Source organism: Microcaecilia unicolor, chromosome 9 (assembly GCF_901765095.1).
Source record: "Microcaecilia unicolor chromosome 9, aMicUni1.1, whole genome shotgun sequence".
Taxonomy (NCBI): Eukaryota; Metazoa; Chordata; class Amphibia; order Gymnophiona; family Siphonopidae; genus Microcaecilia; species Microcaecilia unicolor.
In genome coordinates, this window is record NC_044039.1 from 196611686 (window position 1) to 196626701 (window position 15016).

The 15016-nt window shown below is 46.4% G+C and overlaps 1 protein-coding gene across 2 annotated transcripts in view; it reads right to left on the reverse strand.

The window, feature by feature from the left end:
- Positions 1 to 3748: 3748 nt before the first annotated feature.
- LOC115477050 (HHIP-like protein 1) overlaps positions 3749 to 15016 on the reverse strand; it is a 42171-nt gene continuing 30903 nt past the window's right edge. The window contains exons 7-9 of one of the 2 annotated variants that reach the window (XM_030213664.1): positions 14695 to 14776; positions 11454 to 11536; positions 3749 to 4932 (exon numbers count right to left, since the gene is read on the reverse strand). In XM_030213664.1, coding sequence (XP_030069524.1) covers positions 4316 to 4932; positions 11454 to 11536; positions 14695 to 14776 — 782 coding nt within the window. In that variant the 3' untranslated portion in view covers positions 3749 to 4315. The remainder of the gene's footprint in view (positions 4933 to 11453; positions 11537 to 14694; positions 14777 to 15016) is intronic. The other variant, XM_030213665.1, reaches the window with a different exon arrangement.

Sequence of the window (15016 nt, forward strand, 5' to 3'; positions counted from 1 at the left end):
CCCCTCTCTCTCTCCTTTCTCTCCCTCCCTTCCTCCCTTCGAGTTCCAGGCCCCCCCCTCCCTCCGAATTTTAAAAGTCATCATCTTACTTCGTCGGGGTTACGGAGGCAGCAGCGGTGAAAAGCGTGCAGGCTCGGCGCTTAGTTCAGTCTAAGCGCCAAGCCTGCATGCTTTTCACCGCTGCTGCCGCCGTAACCCCGATGAGGTAAGATGATGACTTTTAAAATTCGGAGGGAAGGAGCCTGGAACTCGAAGGGAGGGAGGGGAGGAGGGACAAAGGGAACTTCCGGTGGGTGAAATATTGGGGGTGCTCGAGCACCCACAGCACCCACGGAGTTGGCGCCTATGCCGGTATTTACGCTAGTTGAAACCTGGTGTAAATACTGGTGTTGAGCTCATGGCATTTGGACGTGTAAATGGCGCAATTCTATAACATTGCATGCAACTTTTCGGCACGCCCCTGACCTGCCCATGGCCACGCCCCTTTTTGAGTTAGGTTCTTGGTGTTATAGAATAGTGCACAGGCAGATATGTGTGCAAAACCAAATTCGTGCCAATCATGTCAATAATTATGGTCAATTAACTGACAGTTAAAGGCTCATTAACCAATTTGTAGGCAAGTGCATCTTGAATCCAATTTTGTTGCGAAAACTTTGGCACCATATATAGACTGCGGGGGAGATGTACAGGGGGAGACAAATGTGCAGGGCATGGGTGTGGCCAACATTTATGTGGTAACTTAGAGCAGTGTTTCCCAAGTCAGTCCTGGAGTACCCCCTTCCTAGTCAGGTTTTCAGGATATCCACAGTGAATATGCATGAAGGAGATTTGCATATAATGGAGATAGTATATACAACTCAAGTTCATGCATATTCATTGTGGATATCCTGTAAACCTGACTGGCAAGGGCGTTCTGCAGAACTGACTTGGGAAATACTGACTTAGAGAATACTGCAAGTTACTCATTAAAGTGCCACATTTACACCTGCTATTGCTGTGGCATAAGTGGGTGTGGCTAAAGCTACGCACATTGGGCCTGATATTCAGCCGGTAGCAGGCAGCGCTTTTGCTGTCCGCCGCCAACGTTAAACCCGGATATTCAATGCCAGGACGTTTCCGGCGACCAGCATTGAAAATCCGGGGTTTTTGTAACCACTAAAACATTAACTGGTTATGCCAATATTCAGTGCTGTCTATGTTGCGCAGGATAGCCAGGCGCTAACTGGTTATCTCCGGCTGAATATTAGCGGTTAGGCACCGATATGCTAGTTAACTGGTCAGCGGCCGTTTCTCCAGTTAAATAGTATCGGGGGATTGATGCCAACTTACACTAAGGGCCCTGTTTACTAAGGTGCGCTAGTGTTGTTACCACGTGCTAAAAATTAGCATGCGCTAAGCGTGTAGACACCCATAGGAATATTATGGGCATCGACATTCGTGTGAAAGGTATTAATCCGCAAACAAACCTTTTCCACAGATGGGAAGGCGGTAGAACTAGAGGACATGAAATGAGACTGAAGGGGGGCAGACTCAAGAAAAATGTCAGGAAGTATTTTTTCACGGAGAGAGTGGTGAATACTTGTAATGCCCTCCCGCGGGAGGTGGTGGAGATGAAAACGGTAACAGAATTCAAAAATGCGTGGGATAAACATAAAGGAATCCTGTTCGGAAGGAATGGATCCTCAGAAGCTTAGCAGAGATTGGGTGGCAGAGCCGGAGGGGGGGGGGGGCTAGTGCTGGGCAGACTTCTACGGTCTGTGCCGTGAAAATGGCAGATACAAATCAAGGTCAGGTATACACAAAAAGTAGCACATATGTGTTTATCTTGTTGGGCAGACTGGATGGGCCGTGCGGGTCTTTCTCTGCCGTCATCTACTATGTTACGTGGTTAGCGCGTGCTAAAAATGCTAACGCGTCTCTAACGTGGCTTAGTAAATAAAGCCCTAATATTTTATCATGGAATCTGGGTGCCCAGGTGAGCGTTAGAGAATTAGTGCTCAGCGCACTGCAACTAGGCAGTAAATCTGTGACTCTTTTTATAGATCCGTCCCTTAAATATTGCTCTCAGCTTTAGCACGGTGATTGATCTTATATTCAGCTAAGCACACAAGAAAAGTTAGAGAAGGGAAGCAGCAGTGATACTTCTGCAAAAGCTGATCTCAGGACTCATACAACCTTTGTATTTGTCAGTACACTTTCAAATGGTTTGGTGTTGCTTTCTAGGCCCTCAATCTAATATGCCGTGCATTAGAACAGTGTGCTAAGCTTCAACGCAAAGCATTCTGAAACATATATTTTACTCCCAATGCTGTAAATTAATAGCAGGTAAATTACAACAGAAAAACAAATCTACACGCTGCCATGGTAAGCTGCAGCAGTTTGCTGTATTGGAGCAGCAGAATGGTTAGGGTAGTGGGCTAAGAACCACGAGAGCCCGGTTCAAATCCCACTGCAGCACCTTGTGAACTGGGGCAAATTACTTCACCCTCTATTGCCTCAGGTACCAAATTAGATTGTAAAACCCCTAAGGACAGGAAAATACCTACCATACCTGAAATGTACTTCACCTTGCACTACCAATGAAAAGATGTGAGGTTAATAACCCTAATCTTAAAATGTCTCCCATCTTGTCAGTGCATAAACAGGGACTAGCTCACATACTGACAGGAAGGGATACATTTAAAAACACAGGGGCTGAAAAAAAACTTGGACTCCCCAATCTACACTCTTCACCCTGGAAAATTTCCCTAGTAGAAGAGTGGGACCCTGGACCCCAACTCCCCCTTCGGTGCTACCTGATCCAGGGCACTGAGAAGACAGAACTACTTGACCAGCCTCCATCAGGGCTGCCCCTGGGCCCCCCCCCCCCGAAGTCACCGCTCCCCCCTCCGTCCGCCACTGGGCCGGGCCCCCTGCATTGAAATCACAGCACCTCTCATCTCCATATGAAAGTGCTGCAGGCAGCAAGGCAGCAGATCGCCTCCCTTCGGGCCTCCTTCCCTCCCTGTGTCCCACCCTTGTGGAAGTTACATCAGACAAAGGTGGGACACAGGGAGGGAATGAGGCCCGAAGGGAGGCGATCTGCTGCCTTGCTGCCTGCAGCGCTTTCACACGGAGAAGAGAGGTGCTGTGATTTCAATACAGGAGGCCCGGCCCGGTGGCAGACGGTCGACGACAGAGGGCGGGAAGGACTGCGGCACCGGGCCCCCCTCTCTGTGGCCCTGGCCTCCATACAGCTGGATTCCCCCCCCCCCCCCAACCAATAATACTTACCTGGCCTGAGGACGTATCCATCTTGGAAAATGGCAGCACATGACCCCCTAGCGGAGTTTTGAGATGCAGCATTAGGGGGTCAACTGCCATTTTTCAAAATGGCAGGCCAGACCAGAAGGACACTTCCCCAGATCAGTTGAATATTTTTGATCCGGGGGGGGGGGGGGGGTCCAACTGCATGGAGGCTCTCTGCTGCAGGGGCCCTGTCTGTTCTGTTCCTCAAGCTGAAGTCCTGCTCTAACCCCAAATTCAGTGTGGTTTCTTCAGGAACAATTTCCAATTTGGCAGGTTTACTTATGATTTCATGCCAGCTCCACTATCCTTTATCACAATGGTTCTCAACCCAGTCCTCAGGACATACCCAGCTGGTCAGGTTTTCAGGATATCCACAAGGAATAGGCATGAGATAAATTTGCATGCACTGTCTCCATTGTAAGCAAACCTATCTCATGCATATTCATTGTAGATACCTAGGAAACCAGACTGGCTGGATATGCCCTGAGGACTGGGTTGAGGACCCTGCTCTAAAGGAAGGTAATTTGTTGCATTTTCTTCAAAGTCACCATTAAAACCGTTCTTCCTTCCCTTATTCATGGTTGGCAGAGCCCCAATCTTCTCTTATGCCCAATGCGTAACCATAATGCAAGTGCTATTTCTGCAAAATTCTTTTGCTTTCGTGCACGGTTCTACTTCATTTCGGAAGACAAGTTTTTGAATTCATCAAGATACATGCCAGGATGGAGCATGTGCACCAGAAGGCTCAAGTCATAAGCCAGGATTATTATTAGGGTACTTTGTTTCCCTAATCATCCCTCCTCAGTACACATACACTGTTCCTTACCAAACATTTCCATATCAAAGGCGGCAGGTCTAGAAGGCAAAAGGCACAAAATGTGTTAAAAGACACATCTAGAGCAGGGTTTATGACTCTCTAGGGCCTGCACTGTTTTAGATGTTGGCTAAGAGTCAAACACAAGATCAGTAAACTCAACCTTTGTCCAAGCTACCTATGTAAGTCTCTGTTTCCATAGGTTAATTGTTGCTAGTTTTCACCTTCAGAATGACCACATACAACACCTGCATCTTCCTGATGAGAGCAATTATGTTGACCCAGGTTAGCATGTTTACACTCCAGTAAGTTCTTCTCCTTTCCAGTACACTGAACATCGTCAAGCAGGATCTGTAGGGGATGGCCTTCCCCGAACTCAGCTTGTGTACTTGCCCGGGTCACAAAGGGAAACCCTAGCTGGCGACACACCACGGCTGCCGCCTTTGTGTTCCACAAGTCATCGCACACAGTGCCCCATGCTCCATTAATAAAAACTTCAACCCTTCCCCGGTCAGTTCTGCCTCGAGGGTCGATCAACCGCACTGCGCCATTCCGAGGTTCCGAAGAGCTAGTCCTGCCGGCCGAACCCCCTCTGGATCTGTTTTTCTTTCCCTGTCTCCTCCTCTCTCCATTTTTTCCCTCTTTCCTGGGCTTTGGAGGTTTTGTACTTGGCCTGCTGGCTGGAGAGACCCCTTGCCTTCTCTCTTCATTTCTTAGAAGTTGCAGGAGCAGAGCCAGCCAATCAGGTGTAGTGCTCTGGGGAGGCTGTACTGTAGGTCTGACTTTCGGGGTTGGTTTCACTTTAGGGGGTGTAGTTGGCCCTATTAGCTCTGGGAAGATAAAGCAAAAATAGCTGATCAAAACCCGCATGTAAAGAAACAATCACAGCTTAATCTGAACGAGGCTCGTGGTTCTCTTTAACAGTTACATTTTCTAAAAATAGTTTTTACTCGTAGCATTCCTTTTAACAACTGTGGCATCCACAGTTCTAAAAAAAATTCCCTTCACTGGTAAATATATCCCAGCATTGCATTATCAGACTAAGCAGTTTTAGAAACCTGCAGAAATCTGTTTGCTATTCTTTAGAGCTTAGAAATTAACTGTCTCTTGTACAGGGTCAGTGCTAGACATGAGGCCCAGAGCAGGAATTTCAGAAGGGGGCATCAAAGCCTAAGGCAGAGAGGTTCTTAACCAGAGGTAAGGAAAGGGGTCAAATTGGGTGCGAGAAGGGTCTTGACATCTGAGACAACCTACTGAATCTTTCTAGATAAGAGTGAAGGCAGTTATTAGGACAGTTATTGGTAGGATTACTGTGTACTAATGTAATTTTAGTGACATGTTAACAGAACAGGAGGAGTGGCCTAGTGGTTAGAGCACAGGTCTTGCAATCCAGAGGTGGCTGGTTCAAATCCCACTGCTGTTCCTTGTGATCTTGGGCAAGTCACTTAACCCTCCATTGCCTCAGATACAAACCAAGATTGTGAGCCCTCCTGGGACAGAGAAATATTCAGTGTATCTGAATGTAACTCACCTTGAGCTACTACTGAAAAAGGTGTGAGCAAAATGGAAATAAAGTATATATATATATATAGCACTATTAGTGGCTATTGACATAAGTAGCTGTCAGTAGTCTCCTAGTGGGCCTGTGGTTTAGGAAAGGGGTGAAAAAGTTTAATTGATCAGTTAGAGAAGTGCAGGAACAAAAATAAAGTTTAAGAACTCCTGGCCTAAAGGCTTCAGGCAGGACCAGCTGCATCCCTCTAACACTGGCCCTGCAGTAATGTGCATGTATTTATGTTGTGGTAAGGCTTACACGTGACCAGCTTGCTCCAATCCTCCAGGTGCTTCACAAGTGATGTTCAAACACTTAAGGGACGTAGTTATCAATGTGAGCTACCATTAAGATGTGTTGTTATACCACTAACTTGTGCTATTTTAGCATTTTATGCAAACTGCTTGATATTCAGCCGACGGCGTTAAGCAGCGTTTAAGCCACTGAACTGACTCTGGACATTCAATGCCAGGGCATGTGCAGCTCCCGGCATTCAATATCTGGTTCCAGCGGTCACCTTGAAGTTAACCGGCACTGGCCGATATTCAGACCGCTGCCCAGTTAGATTCACCGCATAAAATTAGGACAGCCTTTTTATTGTCCTAACTTTATGCAGTTACTTGGCCGAATATTGTGCTGAAAATCACCACTAACCAGCCAAGTTTCAGCTCCGCCAATGCCTTGTCCCCAGCCCACCCCTAACCTAACCAGGTAGGGGATGTTCAGCAGCACTAACCAGTTAAGTGCCGCCGAATATCCGTGGATAGTCCAGGGCAAGCCATTTAAACTGCAAAGAGCCTCTCTAGGTCACTTAAATGGCTTTGAATATCGGGCGGAATGAGACCTAGTTACTAATAACTGGATTTAACAGTAAAATAACAGGTCTTAATGGGAGCCCACGTTGATAACTTCCCTCCTTAATTAAAGAAAAAAGAAATGCATCTTGAATTCAAAATCACTGCTATATCATATAGCAGGGCTTTTTTTGAGGGGGTACTTGTGGGTACTCAGTACCAGCACCTTTTCCATTGTCTGCGACCCATGGTCCCCAAATTTGAATGAAAGAGCTCAGGCTCTACACACCAATTCTGCCTTGCCATAGATTCTGTGACTGGTTGCAGGGGGCGTGAGAGTTACTAACCAGTGGTAACTCAGTACCGCAGGTTAGTGACATACACATTAGAGAAGTAACGAGAGCACTGGACTTCTAATACATGGCCTGATGTTCTCAGGGAGCCTCTCTTAAAGGGGACCAGTGCTTTCAATGAGGCTTAAGGTCCAAAGGTCCAGGGTCCCCCTCCTCCCAGCCAAGACCCCCAAGATACCCCTAACCCCTATTCCCCAGCAGACACCCTCCCCCAAGATATCCTGCACTCTCACCTGTCGCCTGTGCTTAATGCTGCTGTGTTTCTGTGTTATAGGTGCAACTTGGAACACTGCCCCCCCAAAGTGTGCCACTGTTTTCTAGATCCTACATTTCCCTAGGCCGCTTCACTGGCACACAAAGGTGACTTCATGTGCCACCTAGGCATGTGCCGAAGGAGCTCACACAAGGAGTGGTGCTCCTTGGGGCCTCTCCTGGCTGACTCCTTTACCTGGCTTTGTCTGTGGCTATTAGCACAGGTAGACGCTTACTTTTGCACTCCTGTTTTTAGTATTGCTTATGCCTCACATTTTTCCTGTCCACTGTGGCTTACACCACCCCTCCCCACTCAGAATTGCTATGCCCAGTCACTTAACTGATCCTGTTTTTGTACTTTTGTCCTTGATCTTCATCAAAAAGGAATCCTAGTCTCTCAGTCCATCTGCTAAACTGCCTCTTTCTGAAATCTAAGGGGTCCTTTTCCTAAGGTGAACTATATGTCATCCAGCCCATAGGAATATAAAGGGTTGTATGGCATTTAGCTCATGCTAAATCTGTTACCACAGCTTAGTAAAAAAGACCCCTAAATCTTCAACTATTTTTGATTTTCTTTAGTCTATCTAGAGGTGTGCGTAGGGACAAGGACAACAGGAAATCCACAGGGATGGTGAGGAGACGGTAGCAATATGATGGGGATGAGGATGTAAAATAAGGACCAGATTATGTCACACAACCAATTCTTAGGAGAACTTGAGCAGAAAAAATAAAAGAAAATCAAAAATATCAACTCAAAACCCAAAAAACACAATCCGCAAGAGAACCTTTATTTTACTCACAAAACCATTTTCGTACCGTCATTAAAAAAAAGAAAGAAAAAAAAAAAAACCTTAAGTCAATAATTTTACAACCTCAGCCACAATGCATAAAGAGTTGGAAATGTATAATCATAGGTCATTAAAAAAAAAAAAACTCCACTTCAAAACAGAGGAACTCTCAATTTAAGAAAAAAAAAAAAAGACACATCTGAAATCACATTATCACTCTTCATCAGTACAGTGTACTTGGAAGCTTATAGGAATCCATGCAATTTCTGTCAGGAGAAGCTCATACAGTCTAACTGAAGTATCAACAGTACTAAAATTCTCATTCCCGAGAGAGATTCCCTGTTTCATTATTGCTTTTCAACAACAGGGCAGCCTCTGTGGCAGGGGCATAGCCAGACACCCAATTTTGGGTGGGCTTGAGCCCAAAGTGGGCAGGCACAACACAGCCCCCTGCCCTCCTGCATCTCTCCCTCACCACCTCAGGCAACTGGGGGAGGGGGGAATCACCTAATTTTACTCCCCCACCCCCCCCCCCCCCGATAACTTTACATCCTTTAGGTCTTCACCAGCAGTGAGCAACAACTCACTCCCCTTGCTTGCCAGCTCTGAGCTTTCCCTCTGGCACAACTGGCTTATGGACTTTTCTTTTAGGAAATTATCCAAACATTTTCTAAACCCTGCTAAGCTAACTGCTTTTACCACATTCTCTGGCAACGAATTCCAGAGTTTAATTACTCGTTGAGTGAAAAAAAACATTGTCTCCAATTCATTTTAAATATGCTACTTAGTAACTTCTTTGCGTGCCCCCTAGTCCTAGTATTTTTGGGAAAAGTAAACAAGAAATTCACATCTACCTGTTCCACACCACTCATTATTTTATAGCCTTCTGTCATATCTCCCCTCAACCGTATTTTCTCCAAGCTGAAGAACCCTAGCAGCTTTAGCTTTTCTTCATAAAGAAGTCGTCCCATCTCCTTTATCATTTGCCCTTCTCTGTACCTTTTCTAATTCCACTATATCTTTTTTGAGATGCGGTGACCAGAACTGCACACAGTAAATCATTTCTATGGGAAAATTTAACCTGTGTTATGCAGCAGGTACAACCCCAACAATGACAAGCATGGAGAACAAAGCATTAGGGCCCCTGATGCTGGGTACTGGAATGGATAGGTTGAGGAGAAGGAGTGAAGAATAGACAGGGAACACTGTTGCAAGATTGTTTTTTGGTGGGGGAGGGGATGACAGGAGAAGAGTACGGGCCAGGGGCATAGCCAGACAACAGAATGTGGGTGGGCCTAGGCAAGAAGTGGGGGTGGGCACCAAATGTTCTCCCCCCACCACCAAAAAAATATCTAAGCTGGTAGGAAAACGCTTCTTTCCACCTTGGCAGTCTGAAAAGGCATGCGCTGAAAACTGAGCATGCGCAGGTTCCGGTATCACTGAGAGTAGCGTTAGCTGGCGGAGCTTGGGATCTCCACCAGCTACCACTAAACTTGTGCTATTGTTGGGTGGGCCTAAGCCCTAAGTACCGTGTTTCCCCGAAAATAAGACACTGTCTTATATTAATTTTTGCCCCCAAAAATGCGCTAGGTCTTATTTTCAGGGGCTGTCTTATTTTTCGGGGAAACATCGGGGTTGGCCCGCCCGCCCTCCGTCGCTCCCAGAACTAACCTTAAACGCCTCCTTTCACCTTCGCAGCAAGCAGCAGCAGGGCAGGCCACTCCTTCCTTCCGTGTCCCGCCCTTGCCTGACGTAACGTCCGTGAGGGCGGGGCACGGAAGGAAGGAGAGGCCTGCCCTGCTGCTGCTTGCTGCTAAGGTGAAAGGAGGCGTTTAAGGTTAGTTCCGGGAGCGACAGAGGGTGGGTGGGGGGCCCCAGCGACCTCGGGTGGGGGGGCGGCCCAGTGCGGCCTTGTCCGGCTCTCGGCGGCCCTGCTTTCAAACAAAAATTTGCTAGGTCTTACTTTCGGGGGAGGCCTTATATCTACCAATTCAGGAAAACCTCTACTAGGTCTTATTTTCGGGGGATGTCTTACTTTCGGGGAAACAGGGTAGGTGGGCCCTGGCCCACCCAGGCCCACCTGTGGCTACGCCACTGGTACGGGCTAGAAGGGAGAAGTGGAGGGAACTGCTGGACACAGAAAGGAGAAGAAGTAATGGTGGGGATATTGATGTCTCTCTGGGCTAATGTATCCAAATGGGTTAGTTTTGCGCATACCAAACAGAATGAACCTTACTCCTAAGCCAGGGTATGTGGAGTAGGATCCCAGTTCCTCAAATTTATTGCTAATGCTCACTGTAGTACTTGCATCATGCCAAAATGAGTTTCCTTCTGGAGTTCATAAGATGTTACATGTATAGACAACTTAGCCAGGTGTGCTTGAAAATTCTGTTTAATCAAGCCTGTGAAACCCAGAAAAAAGGAAAATACTTCTATATTTTTCTGCCACGTTTTGTTGGTCTTGGATTGCATTTCTTGGTGCTAAAGAGTAGGGAGGAGGAACGAGGGGACAAGAGGGTATGGGAGAGAAGGATGAGCTGATGAGCCCAGTTCAGGGGGCAGGAGGAGAGTGGGGTGAAGCTGCTCATCACAGTATGCCCTGATGAAATGGACTGAGGGTGAGGGGTAAATTGGTGTTTTTGAGGGAGTTAGGAGATGTGTTGAGGCTGTTTTTGGAAGTGGGTAAGAGATGTCTTGCTGGGGCTGTCAAACTCCTGTTTCGGACGGGAGTGGGGGGAGAAGTTTTGTTGGGCCCACTGAACCTTTGTTTTGTAAGGAGCTTGGGGCCTCCCACCTTCTCCCAGCAACGCAACCACTAATGGGGTTTTGTGAGGAGCAGGAAATATTACCTTAGCACTGCCGAGTCCCTGTTTTTGTGGCATCCTCCTGACCCCTCTCATCCTCTTTTCCTGTCACTGCTCCCCCCCCCCCCCCACCATTTACCCCCTTTCCTTCTCAAAACTAAGGTAAAAAAAATTGGCATACCATTCTTTGTGTAGCACTAAATTCACTTCTCCTACTAGGGACACATATGCAAATTTTTTTGAAGTGTGGGGATATTTGCTAGCTAAAAAAAAAAAAGGCTTGAGCAGTACTGTCCTGTAGTTCACTAATCACAAAGGGGTCCTTTAACAAAGGTGCACTGAAAAAATGGGCTGCGGTAGCATAGGCACAGGTGTTGGGCCCGCGTAAAATCAATTCTCAGCGCACCTGTAAAAAAGCCCCCCCCCCCCCCCGAAAATGGACGTACGGCAAAATCAAAACTGCTGCGTGTCCATTTTGGGTCTGAGACCTTACCGCCAGCCATAGATCTAGCGGGAAAGAATTTGGGCGGTAATGACCTGCGCGCGTCAGAAAATAAAAAATATTTTTCAGACACGCGTAGCGGACGCATGCCAAAAATGAAACTACCTCAAGAGCCAAGCGGTAGTGGGGCGGTAACTCCATTTTGGAGCGTGTTGGGCGTTCATGGACGCTTACGCGGCTTAGTAAAAGGACCCCAAAACTGCATTTTGTGTTCCCTCTACTCCAGGAACCCTTATTACTGATCACAAGAACATACATTAGTTTTGTATACATATTTATGGATGTTTCCAGATGACGAGAACTCACTTTCCTTTGGCACAAAGTCAATGGCTTTACTTTTCACTCTAACTGGCAGAGGCTCAAAGTGACATCTTCCTGGCGGTGCCCTCCTACAAACGCAAGAAAATAGGTGGCAACATTAATTCTCTGTTCAAACGCAGCCAGCTTTCTTGCAAACACACAAGCTCATTTCTGCTCATTTCCCAGGGAAGGTCATAGCAACAGAAACTACAGGTTAGTCTAGAACAGTGTTTCCCAAGTCTGGTCCTGGAGTACCTCCTTGCCAGGCAGGTTTTCAGGATATCCACAATGAATATGCATGAAAGAGATTTGCAAATAATGGAGACAGTGTATAGTTCATGAATATTCATTGTGGATATCCTGAAAACCTGACTGGCAAGGGGGTACTCCAGGAGTGGACTTGGGAAACACTGGTCTACAAGGCCTGAGTAGCATTTACATGTATAAATAGTCTACGTGTGTAAATCATGAGTTAAGAAAACCGCTATGTACAAGAGCCGTGGACTGTTTGGAAGGGGCGGGGTTGTGGGTGCATCATTAGCATAGTTTTACTTTTTCTAATGTGGAAGGTTGGGAATGCTGCTAGATATCTTGGACCAAATTCTATATATGGCACCTTAAAAATCGATGCTGAAAAACCACGCGCTTAGTGCGATTCTATAAACTATGCCAAAAGTTAGGCATAGTTTATAATATACTAGTAAAAAAAGGCCGTTTCTCATTGAAATGAAACGGGCGATAGCAAGGTAATGACCTTCTGCCATTAATGTTTTTAAGGGAAGATTCTTCTCCCCTTCCGTTCTCTCCACTTGCCTCTTCCTTTGATGTCTGTACCTTGGAGTTCATTTTCAGAGAGTGGAAGAGAGAGATACACGTGGAGGGGCATAATCGACCGGCGTCGGCCATCTATATGGCCGACACCGCAAAGAGCGGTCCCGAACCGTATTATCGAAAAAGATGGTCAGCCATCTTTCGTTTCTAAAATACAGTTGGGGCCGGCCAAATGTCAGAGATGGCCGGTTTTGAGATGGCCGACATCGGTTTTCGCCGATAATGGAAACCGATGCCGGCCATCTCAAACCTGGCCCAATCCAAGGCATTTGGTCGTGGTAGGGGCCAGCATTTGTAGTGCACTGTCCGTACCTTGGAGTTCAACTTTCTTGAAAGTGAGAGTCCTGTCAGGCGGTTTGTGTGCTTCCCGCCACCGTGGTCCTCTGTTCTCTGGTCGTGGCGTTACTATGCAGCCTTCCCTTCCCTCTGAGGGCGGGGCAGTGAGAGCGAGTGCGATTGCCTGTGGGTTGGTCCCTTCTCCTTCTGACGTCGCGTTTCTTTCCCTGGCAACTATACAGAGTTCCCTCGAGGGAGGTGCAGTGATCGGGAGTGCGATTACGAACCCTACAAACACTACACGGCTTCACTGCCACGGAGTCAGCTTCAGAAGGTTGGAGGTGCAAATTATTATATTAGATTTAGGCGCAGATCAGGGGTATTCCATAATAGTGCGCATCGTTTTTGAAACGCCCACAACCCACCCATTCCACACTCGTGGCCACGCCCCCTTTTCAGCTGAACACATTAGAATGTACGCGCATCAAGTTATAGAATATGACTAGAAAGTTGTGCGCCTAATTCTAATTAAAGCCAATTAGTGCGCAAATTGGTTGTTAAATACCAATGATCGGTGCTGATTGGCTTGTTAATCAATTATGTTGTGTGCGCAGCTTGGCCATGCAGCCAAATTATCATGCACTACTTAAGGTGCCATTAATAGAATTTGGGGGCATTTTATGAAAGAAAATCGCTGCACCCGGGGGGTTATTTCGCCGGGGGGGGGGGGGGGCGCTGCACCCGGGGGGGCGGGGCGCATCGGTGATCCGCCCCGGGTGTCAGCGCCCCTAGGAACGCCACTGTGACAGGGGCAAAGTAAGTGCCTATTTGGACCTGAGGTTCATAAGAACATCAGAAAAGCCAGGCTGGGTCAGAACAAGGTCCATTGAGCCCAGCATCTTTTCTCCGACAGTGGCCATATGAGTGGACAGATCCCAGGAAGATTCCAAAAAGTAGATCTATTTGTCAGAGCCCGTTTCCAGGGATGAGCAGTTGCTCTTTCATCTGTTCATTTGGGTGGAGGGGGAACAATCTGCTTACCTCTCTGGTATATTTCACCATGTCCAAATGTCTAAAAATGGTAGCTTTTTGCACAGTTTCATCATTAGCTACACTTAAACATGCAGTTCTGTAAAATATGCAATTGTCCTTGTAACCAGTTGGCATCCCTACCATTAGGTCAACTGTACCACGCATCTTGTTCCCATCATATATCTGCTCTTGGTCCCTCAGCTATATGGTAAGCCGTATTGTAGAAAGTCTTTAGCATCATATCTATGTTAGTTGAATGCTCTAATGCATGCTTATTAGGTGTATCATTAGTATTATGCTAACACTGTATGGTATCTCTGGTATTTGAATTCCATTGCTGTTAAATGTGTATATTTTAAGGAGTGGCCTAGTGGTTAGAGCACCAGTCTTGCAATCCAGAGGTGGCTGGTTCAAATCTCGCTGCTGCGCCTTGTGATCTTGGGCAAATCACTTAACCCTCCATTGCCTCAGGTACAAACAGATTGTGAGCTCTGTGTACCTGAATGTAACTCACTTTGAGCTACTACTGAAAAAGGTGTGAGCAAAAATCTAAATCTAAAAATACTGTTTCACAGGCTCCGCTCATTCTGCCTTGCCTCACCCTAAGCTTGGAATCAACTTCCTGAGCCCTTATGCCAAGCCCCCTCCCTACCCATCTTCAAATCCTAGCTCAAAGCCCACCTCTTCAATGTTGCTTTCGGCACCTAACCTTTTTACCTTTCAGGAAATCTTGACTGCCCCAATTTGACTGACTGTACATTTGTCCTTTAGATTGTAAGCTCCTTTGAGCAGGGACTGTCCTTCTATGTTAAATTGTACAGCGCTGCGTAACCCTAGTAGCGCTTTAGAAATGTCAAGTATTAGTAGTAGTTCTATTATTAGGTTTCAATTTACTGTTTTCAAGTTCACCTCATTTATTGTATTTATGTTTATTCTTGGTTATTTTACTATTGTTGTGCTGTTAACAAAATTGTAAGTTTTATGCTAAACTGGACCTGCTGTACACAGCCTTGGGTGAATCTCTTCATAAACGCCGTTAATAAATCCCAATAAATTAAATAAATAATGAGGAGAACGTTAAATCTCAAAACTGGCAATCAAGTCTTACCGTGAGGGGTCCACAATTTTATAAACCACACCAGTAGGAGAGGTTGCAGTTGCAATCCCAGTAGACATGAAGTAAAGTTCTCCTTAGAAAAGAAAACAAAAAGAACAGGGGCCATAAAATATCTGAATGGCATCTCGGTGTTTTCCTGCTGACAGGCATGTGCACATTTCTCCTCAGCCAGTGCCAGGGGATGAAGCATGCCATCCTGCAGGACACTAACACACACACACATATATATTCTCATTTTCAGACCAAAATAAGATATCTTTATTGGACTAATTTTAATATATTTTTGCTAATGTTTGGAGACCCAACCCTCCTT